Source organism: Salminus brasiliensis, chromosome 19, assembly GCF_030463535.1.
Source record: "Salminus brasiliensis chromosome 19, fSalBra1.hap2, whole genome shotgun sequence".
Lineage (NCBI taxonomy): Eukaryota > Metazoa > Chordata > Actinopteri > Characiformes > Bryconidae > Salminus > Salminus brasiliensis.
In genome coordinates, this window is record NC_132896.1 from 13,590,209 (window position 1) to 13,602,825 (window position 12,617).

Genomic DNA, 12,617 nt, shown 5'->3' on the forward strand with positions numbered 1-12,617 from the left:
CTTCTCACTCTCTTTTTGCACAAATATTCTTGATGTAATCCTGATTTAATAGCTGTAGGATTTCTCTTGTTAGCAACATCTATTTATTTACACTGCCTGCTTGCTCTCATCCATCCTCCTAAATGAAGGATGCAAAGGGTAACTACTGAGGCAGTCATGATCAGGGATGGGCAGAGATGCATCAAATTACATTGTCCATACTTTTCCGACGGACCATGAAACCAGACTTTTTCAGTCTGTGAGAGGTGGTCTAGGTCTGGATCAACTAAACGATGGTCCAGTTCGTTTGCAGTGTGGAACACTTTCTCAGATGACCAATGACAGAAAGTTGAGGCAGGCTATCGTCACCCATCAGACAACAGAAGAAGAAAAAGAACCAAAAAAGCAGCAGAAATGAGTCGTGGCAGCACATGGGGAGACTAAATGACTGCTTGCCATCTCTTCGCCCTTATCTGTCGGCTACATTCATATGGGGAATTTGAATAGTTTCGAGTACTGTGCCTGAAGTTGGTTCTACTAGTATAAAGACCAGTTATGCGACCTACAAATCTGTTCATTCATTTTATCTGGGAAAGGCTACCTTCTACAAATCAATCAGTGTCAAGTATAGGTAGATTCAGCCCATGTAGGTGATGACGCCGGGACGTTAGCAGACGTATCATGCAAAGTGCATAATATGTATAATGTATAAAATGTATATAATATAATAAAAAGGTGAACCTTGGTCTGGACTTAAAGGTGTGAAAACATCCTAAAGTTTCATTTACACAGATCTTCTGTGAAGTACCTTTACAGAGATCCAAGTCAATGGTGACGGTGGCAAGAAAAGGAAACCTTGAGAGGAACCAAGACTCAAAAACAGAACCCATCGGTCACGCAAAACATTTTTATCTTGTTTGCTGCCTGCCATCAGCAGCCGGAGCTAGAGAGAGCATAATTGGCCTGGCTCTCTTCGGGCGGGTAGATGGCTCTTTTTATGGCTTTTTTCCCCAAAAATAATTTGTAATACTTTTTTTTTTTTTTTTTTTTACTGTATTTTAAACAGATATTTATTTATCTATCATAAATACTGCCTATTCCTGGCCACAGCAATGTTGCTGTTAGCAGATGTTGTTGAAGAGTGCTGTATTAATTAGGGCTGCAACAACAAATCGATAAAATCGATAATAATCGATTATTAAAAGTGTTGGCAACGAATTTCATTCCTTTGATTCCTTGTGTTGCACGATTTATGTGTTACTCACCTCGTCATATCCATTTACGCCACCTGCGGCGCTTCGTCTATGCTGGAAATGCAGTGTTTGCAACAGCAATGCATGTATTTTTCTTTCTTATTTGATTTATTTTATTTTTAATTTATGAATACATTTGATTTAATTTACTCTATTATTATTGAATTATTGTATGCACTTATTTGCTCTGTTATTCAATGTTCTATTTTTAAATAAAGACGTGTGAAAAATAATAATGTGTGTATAATCCGATTCATCAATTAATCAAAAAAAAGATTGACAGATTAATCGATTATTAAAATAATCATTAGTTGCAGCCCCTAGTATTGATGTTAAGATGATTTACAATCTGGTTGTTTAGAAAGAGGTCCTAGTTTTGGCTGCATTTCCCTTCACTATCTAGTTATTTTCAGTGCTGGAATTATGGTGAAAACAATGTGAATTCAAGGGAAACATCACAGAACACAAGGAGATGTTGTCAGTAGCATGGGATTGCTTTTTTATAAATATATGTAATGCAAAGCAAAGTTGTTTCCAAAGCATGTGGCAACTATGTGTCTTAAAAAGTTTGAGCCAGTATTCCGAACTTCCGAGCAACGGTTCTGACCAACTGTGGTCCCTCTTTGTTCATTCGTCTTCGAGTTTACTCACCTTAGGCTGAGAGTTGCCGGGTAAGGGGACCCACTTGGCTGCCATGGCAACCAGGGAACATAGTAAGGCTGAGAAGAAGAAGATGGCAAAGAAGGCCAGGAGCCAGGGCAGGGAGCAGAAGTAGCAGGACGCCTCGGCGGAGGTGCACACCAGGACGTGCACGGAGGAGCCTAGCAGGCACAGGAGGTAGAAGGGCAGGGAGAGGAAGGCGGAGGCTACAGGTACATCCACACATGCTGCCCCGCTCAGAGCCTCCGGCATGGCTAGCAGCAACAGCACCAGCACCTGCAGCAAGGATACACCGACAAAAAGAGGCAGAGAGTTGACGCAGGTTCAGTGTGTATTTTAATTAAATGGAGGACACGTTCATGTATTGAGAAACTAAGCATACACAGAATCAAGGCAGTTCTAGTTTTTAGTGGTTACTAGGAATGTCCCGATCCAGGTTTTGTTTAGCCCTAGTCAACCCAATCTGAGACCCTTAACAATGAGTGTCAGGCAATACGGCTACGATATTTGTGTTTCATTAAATAAAAAGTGTCAAAAACAGACATAAGACACATTACAAGTACTGGAGACACAGATATTATGGAGTTATACGTCATCATGTTCCACTGTGCAGTTGTACAGCATGGCCAGCTCAAGTTGGTCAAGCTGGCTGAGCAGCCTAGCGCTTGATCTGCATAGGGTGTGTTTTATGGTTTAGCTGGTCTACAAGCATGTTCAACCTGACCAAGCTAGACAAACAACATGAACAAGCTTGACCATACTGGTCGACCAGCATGACAAGCATCACCAAGCTGGTCAACCAGAATGAACAGCAAGACCAAGCCGGTCGACCATCAAGGCCAGTGTAACATACACTATCCTGGTTAATAATATACACTATAATACATATATAGATAGTGTAATATACACCAGCTGGTTAAGCAGCACAGGGTAAGCCTCACTGTTGCAAACACTGGCTGCACTCTGGCTAGCTCTGGGGACCCAAAAACAGAAGAAAGGCTGATGTTAGCCATGTCAAATCATGACCGTTTCCTTCCTTACGAAAGATGCAAATAAAAAAGAGAGACAGCACAGTCAGTCAGACCGGAGACTGTATTATCATCGTCTTTCTGTGACAGCACTGTTTACTTGCTATATGTATGTTAATAGCTACGATACCTCCTCAGCTGAGAGGAGCTTTTAGACTAAAACGCAGTGAGCAGTTATGTACTGTGGTGAGTATAAAGACATGGCATAATTAGGTTACCTTGTACGTTTTACTGTTTATAGAAGTTGTGTTAGCCAACGTGCTACGTCAGCTCCAAGCTAATCATCCCCCTGCTGTCAACCACAGCAGATCTGGGTGAGCAGCGCTGTGCTGTTTCCAGTATTAAGGTCTTCTTATGTTTCGACTGTTTATGATTAACAAGTTCACTAGCTAAGAGCACCCAAACGACAGACTTTTTAATGACCAGGCTTCTGGTCCAACCCGAGGGTGACGCAGACCGCAAGTCTGTAGTGTGACCGCGACTTAAACCTCAGGGATGAAGTCAGGCTGGAAAACGTCATGGGAACATGAACTATGACTATTGTAGGTTCACACAAGCCTGATACACCGGCAGCAAAATACTGTGAAACAAAACTTGAGCAATATTGCCCATCACTAAGGGAGCTGGTGAATGAACTCCTACTCAGAGTCTCCGTGGAGCCGTGAGAACAGGAGAAGGAGCTGCAGAAAAGGACAAGCCACTGCCGCGGTGTCCTTGCTTGGCATCAAAGCCGTGCCCGTCAAAGTGGGAACTTTGAAACACACACTCCTCTCTTCCATGCTCTGCTCCGTACCCTGAGTCTGGGCTCCCTCCAGCTGAGGATGACTCCCTCTCTGGGACCATAACTGGAGCTGAGGACAGTGTTTGATGAGACAGACACACACACACACACACACACACACACACACACACGACACCTCAACATCTCCACAACTTTTAACCCAAAAGAAAAAAGGAAGTGTGGCCGAATCCCTCTTGTTAGTTTTAAAAAGCAGGGAACTGTTCTTCTGAAAAGAGACGAGCACACACACACACACACACACACACACACACACACACACACACACAGCTGAGCCTGTCATAATTATCATAAAAGAGTAGAATTGGTCTTAGAGGCTGGTATGAGCATGCAGAGTCCAAAGCAGGACACAGCTTTAAAAAAAATAAAAATAAATAAATAAATAAAAAAAAGTGAAAAGGGAAGACGTCCACACGGAACCTTAAAGTTTGCAAAACATCCACAGGACAGCACTTCTAGCAGCTTCTTTAGCAGCTTAAATGGGACAGTAAAGTTGCGAAATCCTCAAACTACCAAAGCACAAACAACCGCTTGTAAAGCTAGAAAGACAGCATCCGTCCCGCGGATCTCAAGACAGCAGTCTACCAATCTGGAATGTCCCAGCAGCTGCGGGAGCTTGATTTTGTTTGCTGTTTTCTTGCTCTTTTCCCCCATCAAATGACCCATTTAAATGATAAACCTCAGAGAAGAGAGGGGGAGGAGGGGGGGAAAAAGCAGTAAATCAAACGCAACATTTTCTGTTGTTGCTTTTGGGTTGGTTTTTCAAGCAGGGGTGTGTGTGTGTGTGTCTGTGTGTGCATTGTTAATTCATTTGGGAGGCACCTCCTGGGACACACGCTGCGTCTCACAAGTCTCAAAGCTTGGGTTCTTCCTTTGAGTCAGAGCATAATAGCGCACTTTCATAAATGGAACCTCCAAAGAAAGTGCCTTTGCAGATAAAACGGACAAAAAGACCTCCACCACCAAGAGAGCAGCACCAAACACGCTCCACTGGGTAAATGTGCTGACTTCTAAAACAGCCACACTTCATTTAGGCACCATAATTAAACAATGCGGAAACAGAACACAACCACAGGGGTGTCTCACCTCTACACAGCGACAGGCAAAATACCTTCACACACACTAACACACAGCTGGGGGGGGGATAAGGCTGCTGCGGTACTCTGTAACTCTGTATTCTCAAACTGCAGGGGTGTTAACAGTGGCAAAGAAATATATATATATATATATATATATATATATATATATATATATATATATATATATATGGTTGGTTATGATATGCATGATAAATAATACATTCTGATGATGATATAATGACCATTATAGTCATTATAATTTACATAGTCATTTTCCAGCTGGAGGAGTAAATGGCTTGATTGCATGCAGCTGACACAAATCGACGACAATCCCTCCTCACAAAACAGCCACCTATGGAAACCAGAAACCTGCAGGAATCTGCAGTTCTGTGAAAGCGCAATCAATTATTAAAAGGCTGCAGTCTTCAGTGAGTCAATAAAAGCCGAGGAATCTTGGGGGCACAGGGACATGTGATCCGTTTGAAATACCTCAGGTTCTCAAGAGGCCTTCAGCAGGTCTCCACTAACTTGAAATGTCATCCAAAATCTTTATGGAGAAGGAACTCCGATGCTAAAGTTGCAACTGGTTGGATTAAAAAAAATAAAAAAATAAATAAAGATTTTCATGAAAATTCTGTAGCAATCTAGGACTAGAACATGTGGGAATTGCTGTGCAGTGATTTAGTTAAAGCAACAGTATGTCACATTTTACCTTAAAACAACAGCTTAAAAAATATTGTGATGCTTCACTGACATGTAATAAAGACATCAGCGCCACTGTTGTTGCTACTCCTGGCTCGGCATGCTGCTAACCACACTTTAACTTGTGGGAGAAGTGGGCAGGACAATGCTTGCGAGAACTGCACAACGCTGCATAACCTGGGTCACACTTGTGTACAGTCTGGTGGTAATAATATTGCACTGTCAGTGCTCTTTAGTGGTGGCTCAAAGTGCAAATTACACTTCATCCTCACTGCAAGGGGAGCCCAGGAGCAAGAAATACCAATTTTCCATAGGGCTGCTTTAATTGAGTTCAACAACAAATTAGTGTAGAGCAGTGGATAACAACCTTGCTTGTGGTCAGGTGGGGTTCGATTTCCCAGACAGAAAAGCACAGCACACTACACTACTAAGGGTCCTTGGACAAGAGTCCTGGTGCTAGACGGAGCTGCCTGAGTTACATGATTCAAAGGTAAATCGCTCTGCATAAGAGAATCAGCCAAATGCAACAGATATAGATGTTCTACTGGCTCCATACTGACTCCAGAGTCCTGGCTTGCCACTTGCAATGAAATTTGCAGTTTTGTGGTAATGTTCACTACATGTCCAAATGTTTGTGGACACCCCTTCTAATGAATGCATTCAGCTACTTTACGTTGCACCCATGGCTGTGACAGATGTGCAAATGCACACACACACACAAATACACACACACAAACAGCTAGTCTAGTCCCTGTATACAAGTATTGCCAATAGAATTGGACACTCTGGTACCAATGAACATGAACCGACTGGCACCATGCCAAATGCCTGGCATGGGTTAAATGAATAAAAAAACCCTGCAGCATGGAGCTGGGTAGCAGTGGAACTGTGTTCTCTGGAATGATGGTTAGTGCTCCATCCAATACTTTTGGAATGAGTTGATGAGTTGGAGACAAGGTGCGGAGGCAATCCTCCAACATCCCGACCTCACAAAATGCGCTTGTTAATTAAATCCTCACCGCAATGCTCCACAATCTAGTAGAATGCTTTGCCTGGACAGTAGAGGCGGTTACTCTTACTTGTGTATGTAATGTAGCCTTGCCATTAGATGTTAGAGGAATGGTGTTAGACCCAGCAATTGTGCTTGTAATGATCCACACTGGATATGGAATATAGAGCAATGGTAATGTCAATAGAGATGTAATTTCAATAGGCCTATTCTGCACAGTCCACGTAAAATGAAAAAATGAAAAAGGAACTCATGTGAGACTTGATGTGGAAGTTAGATAAATAATAAGCTAGTGGAAACAGAATGAAAAATAATTTTACGAACCTAATTTCTCTACTTTGGGACACTCAAGGATGAATCTGTTTTCCGTTGCATTTTCATTCCCAACAAAATACCATTCGTTTCTGGTTTCTATCTTCATTACCAGCAGCAGTTCGGAGCCCTGTGGCAGAGGAGTCTGTTTTTCCCCCCACAGTTATGCCACTGGGTAATGATTAAGCACTAAATCAGGAGCTAAATCACTAGTGTCAGAGCAAGGAAAATATGAAACTGTGCAGTGCAAGACAGGCTCCAGGACTGGAATTGGAAAAACACTGGTCTAATCAATATTCTGCACCTAACTTGTAACTTTAGGGCATCGGTGTGTTGAAGAGCTTCAGTCAAGACACACCTGTTTACAGCTCAAATCTAAAAAGACTGCCAGTTCAGATTGGTGAGCTCCTCAGGAGATTATCAGGGATGAGAATCAGGCTAATGTAGCATTTAATGACTTGGCTGACGGCTGACTGTAGAGCAGGGGAGTCATTCAGGCCAAGATTGACCAGACCACCCACCCCTATGCCCCTCCCTGTGTTACCTCAGAAGTCTACAAAGTGTGCTCGGCCTTGCAAAGTCATGTGTTCAAGCTACTCATGTACTGTACATTTATGTAACTCTGATCATGAAACGAGGTTGTGTGTTCAAGAAGTTAGCAAATTATCAGCTGTAAATGAGTGAGAAGTCAGTGCCATGAAAAATCAAGCATATTAAACACATATATTTTACACTAAAGATAGCTGGTGTGTACTATGAAATGGTTGAACATAAAATAATAATAAGAAGACTTTTTGCACATACTGTGCCTCACTAAACCCAGATAAACAGGATTAACCATGTTCTCTGAGAAAGCAGAGAAGATAAATTTTTCCCATATAAATATGGATTCACTTAGAATTGTGACCAAATTTAACATGATTATACTATCCAGTGCCTCAATCTCTTGTTGCCATTAGAGACTCGGACATAAAACAACTGCTGACACCAGCTTTTCAGAATTATGACCACCTGTGTAACCACACTTCTAAAATGACTGCGACAGTGGGCGAGAGGTGTTAGCAACTCGGAAAGCACCTCACTAACTTCGTACGAAGCTCTAGAGCCACTGTAGTAAAGGTGTACCGAGAATGGGCTTCTCGCATATGGAATGCCTCCCATTGGCGGTGCCCCACGGGCCACTGATGCCAGAGGGGAATAATGAATGGTGGTACAGAAATGACCAAAATGGAAGGTAATGCAATGGAAATGGAAATTGTGAAAAAATAACACACTCCACCTGGGCCCTATTCTTTCTTGAAAATGAAATGTGTGTGTTTAGTGTGTACCTGTAATATGAGGACCATGCCCACAATCATGGAGTAGATGTCGTATTTGCCCAGCTGTTTGCTGAGTGCTGCACTCATGGCTTGAAGGGCCTCCAGATACTGCTTTAGCACTTTCTTTCCCATGTTTCCCAGGACCTCCGATGCATTCCCCTCCATATACAGCTTCATCCAGTTCCCATGAGCCTTTTCAGCCACTCGAAACTGCTCATAACCATCCTCTGTTTTAGAAAAAGCATGAGAGAGAGACATAGAAAGTCAGAGAGAGAGAGAGAGAGAGGGAGAGAATACCAACATCCAACATATTAAGAGATTTTCTTTGCATTGGAGCAATAAATGATAAAGTTCTGCAAAATATGGATATATGTCATATCCTCAGAGGAAATAATGAAATGTAAAGTGTGTGTATATAATGCACCCATAGTCTATAGGTGTGTAAAGATATAATGAGAAAAGGGTACGTTTGGAGAAAAAAACAATTTCATGAGAAGAACATATGTCCAACTATTAAGTACGGATTAACAGTCGATCCTGCTGTGGGGTTGCGTTGCAGCCGGTTGCCTGGGGAACACTTCACATTTCACTGGATTTAGTGAAATACCAGCAAATGTTGAAAATAAACATCACACATTCTGTAAAGACTGAGGATGAAAAAAAGGGATGGCTTCTACAGCAGGGCAATGGCCCTAAACACACCTTAAACTCTACTAAGGACTACTTATATGATATGTAGCGAAATATGTATAGTCCTGAAGGGAAAAAGAGATAAAGGGGGTGGGGGGTGGGTGGGGGGGGGGGGTGGGTGAAGGCACAAGCTACAACCACCTGACTGTCGCCAGCTCCACAGTGAACATGCAGCGCAGCAGCGGTGACACTGATGCGTTTGAGAACAGACAGGAGAGCCCAGGGCGATCTCAGCAGGCAACTCCCCGAGCACTAACAACCGTGTCAGCTTCACACAGCTCACTGCAGGAACTCTCTGTGCCCTACCGTGCAGACCCATTAGCAAAGTACACCTCGACAACACCTCCATGCAATCTGACACGATCACGGACTGGACACATGCTAGCAGTGTTTACTGCATCCAACCGCAATGGGAGCCAGTATGAATGAATACACACACAGATACACAAACAAACCACACACACACACACACACACACACACACATATGTGTACTATATTTTGTCTTCCTAATACTATGTTTAGTATTGCAATGCACAGTTCTATGGATAGAAGTATAACATACAGTCTCATAAACTATAAAATGAAGTAACTTCATATGGTAAGCAAATTACCTGTTAGCAACATTAGCATTGTAGCTCCAGTCCAAGACTGGGAAAAAAAAAATCAAAAACTTAACTCAAAAATGAAAAATATCTTGTGCAATACCCCTGTGCTGCTTCTCTCAATTTCATACTTTGGCTGGTTCCCGTTTTCCCTAGCCTCGTCGATCTCCATCTCCGTAGAGTCCGGCTCAGTTTGAATAATAAGGGTATTATCGTGATGAATGGTGGTTCTCATTACGTTGGCGGAAGGAGAGCGAGAGCAAGATACAACCGCCTGGAGTCAGGTGCATGAATCAGATGGCAGAAACGGCGGCCAATCAGCCGGGACTCCCACCTGAGGCGACGGGACAGAGCAGGCCAGCTCGCTGCGTAGCTGAGCTGAAAGCCGGGGTTAAAACCATACCCCCAAAAAGTGTCTCACAAGAGGGTGACTTCCGGCCAATGAAGTCACATTTTTCATGAACTGAGCAAAGCAGAGCTGCCTCATCGACCTGCCTATTCATGCTAGCTGGACAAAGAAATCCCGTCGAGATGGTGCAGATGACATTCAATGCAGTGTGCTGCAGGCAGGACAGATATAGAGAAACATGCCTGATCCAGTTTCCTAGTTCACACTGCTCAGTCATCAGTGTTGGACAAAGTACATAAATCTGAGAAGAATAAATGCATTTATAAAATTGTTAATAACTAAATAATATCATTCACTAGAAAATTCTTTGCCAAATTACTAAAGTAAAAAGTTGGCTATTTTGCACTTTGAGAAATGTACCACAAAACTAAATTGGGGCACTCCCAAAGACCTGAGCTCTCTGAAAACTTTAACCAAGGTCTTTAACCAAGACTTTAATTAGTCTGCCAGGGCTATGGCTGTTCACAATCACCATTAGGAAAGGCCAGGTGATAGACATTTCGAAGCTTTATAAATATTGCGACTCCTCAAAGCCCTGGGCTGCTTTGAGCAGCTTCTTTGCACTCTGAACATTAAAATAACTGCTGTCCACAAAGGAGGGGAAGGCTATACAGAAGACAGCAAAGCTTTTCTCTTTCCAAGAGAACTGCTTGTGGAATTGCTGCAAAGGCAAATCGAAACCTCTATTTGACTGCAAAAGAAGAATACTTTGCAGACTCTGGGGTGGTGGTGCACTATTCTACTGTGCAGCAACACCTGTGTGAACCTTCATGGACGTGTCATCAGAAGACAGTCTTTCCTGCATCCTCACCACAAAATGAAGCATCAGTCATTTCAAAAGGAACATCTAAAGAAGCCTTATGCAGTTTAAAAATCCTGTGGACTGATGGTCAGGCTAGTAGACCTCTACCTCTTCAACTGTTGCTGTGGGCTTGTGTTGCAGCCAGTGGTTCTATATAGGGCTAAAAAAAGCTGTAAATGCAAGGCGGCCCAAGAATCTTACAGAACTACAAGCCTTTTGCAAGATAGGATGGGCAAAACTCCCTCAAACAAGAACTTAAAGACTGTTAAAGATGCCTTTTGGAAAGCAGGTCATCCTCTACTCAATTAGCTATTTATTGCAACAGGTACTGTGACCTGGGTGCCCAAACTTTTGCATGCCACTGTATAGGGGGAAAATGTCTTTATTGTATCATTTAATGAAATAGATTCCCATTGCATCACATGTAGTAATAATAAAAGAAATGAACATGGCCGTAATTTGTCATTGAGTTCATACCATCCGTCCCTAGCCACTAGACTCAAACACTCATCAGGAAAGGGTGCAGTTACCGCCTCCACCTGCCTACTCTCACAAAGCCCTGCTGGGCAAGACTGCGGCATCCAGACTAAGACTAAGACCTGCCAGGGGGGAGGATTACCTGGATCAGACTACATGTAAAGAGAGCTAATCCAGACTGCCCTTCACAGAGGGGAGATTAAAGGATAACTGAGATTGGGCAGTGATGGAAAAGAGACCTGGGCAGTGGCGGATTAAGCAGCGATGACACAGCAATAAGCCTAGGTAATGGGGAAATGATGGAGATAGCAGCCGTAATAGAGTCAGGCACAAATGAAGGGATTTGATATGATAATGACGCGGTGAATCATTTTAGGCAGGCAGGGTAACAGAAACATGCAGCGATGACAGCGGAAATAATGAAAAGACGAAATCTGTGTGGGGCAAAAAAAAAAAAGAAAAAAAATGTACCACCTTAATTTCCATGATTATTGCTTCGGAGAACTTCCTTTCTGCAGTGATTGAATATACAGGTACACCTATTCCCATTAATCTATGTGTCGATAGTGAAAAAGAGTGCTGACAGGAGTTATGACAGGGACAACTGGAGCTATTAGCGCAATATTCAGTAAAGTAATAACGATATTAATAATGCTATTATGCTAGAGCGACAGTCTGTATGTATCCCATAAGAAGGCTTTCTCCAAGCGGAGTTACCTACTGGGCGTTGATAATGAAATTTTAATTCCGCGCATTGATCATTGTGCTGGATACGAATGAATGGAGCGCATGGGAGGCTTTTCTCGCGGGACCTAATGGGATCATTTCTGTCCAATGCCTTTCTGCCTCTCTCTCTACCTCTCTCTCTCTTTGCATTACTACTAATTATTCCTGCCTCTGAGAGAAGCCATCAATGAATATTTACTGCTTTAACTGCAAGAGAGCAAGCTAGCCAGCTAGAGAGAGAGAGATAGAGAGACATAGAAGGAGAGAAAGAGAGAGGGGAGATGTAAGTGCGTAGTGATATAGGGCAATGCTTGAAGGTACCAATTAAAAGCAGAGTGTTCAATCATGGATCCAGCCTCTCCCTTGACTTTATCCACATTCCTCTCTCTTACACACACACACACACACACACACACACACACACACACACACACACACACACACACACACACTGGCCCATTTCGTAGGCTCCTGTATGAAACACTTCTCTCCCTCAGGAACAGATGGATGGCACTTTTTCCCCCCCTTTCCCTACAGCTGCACCCACTACAAGAGCCTCGAGTCCAGAGAACAAACGCTGCACTCCTTTCAGCTCCGGCTTTCACTGTAAGGTTCAGAGCAGAAAGTTTGGAGTGAGAATCCACACTGCATTTACACTGCGTAAGCAGAACCAGCTACCCAGTGTCAACGCTGCCGTCGTGAGGAGAGGTGTCAGCATCCGTCTGGTTCACCCTTTTGCTCTCTACCCTGATTTGGACATCCTAATGCT

The 12,617-nt window shown here is 43.0% G+C and overlaps 1 protein-coding gene across 2 annotated transcripts in view; it reads right to left on the reverse strand.

Moving 5' to 3' along the window:
- The window catches only part of pigg (phosphatidylinositol glycan anchor biosynthesis class G (EMM blood group)), a 130,054-nt gene that overhangs the window by 64,813 nt on the left and 52,624 nt on the right, over window positions 1-12,617 (reverse strand). For both annotated transcript variants that reach the window (XM_072663680.1, XM_072663681.1), the window contains exons 7-8: window positions 8,150-8,367; window positions 1,884-2,168 (exon numbers count right to left, since the gene is read on the reverse strand). In XM_072663680.1, coding sequence (XP_072519781.1) covers window positions 1,884-2,168; window positions 8,150-8,367 — 503 coding nt within the window. The remainder of the gene's footprint in view (window positions 1-1,883; window positions 2,169-8,149; window positions 8,368-12,617) is intronic.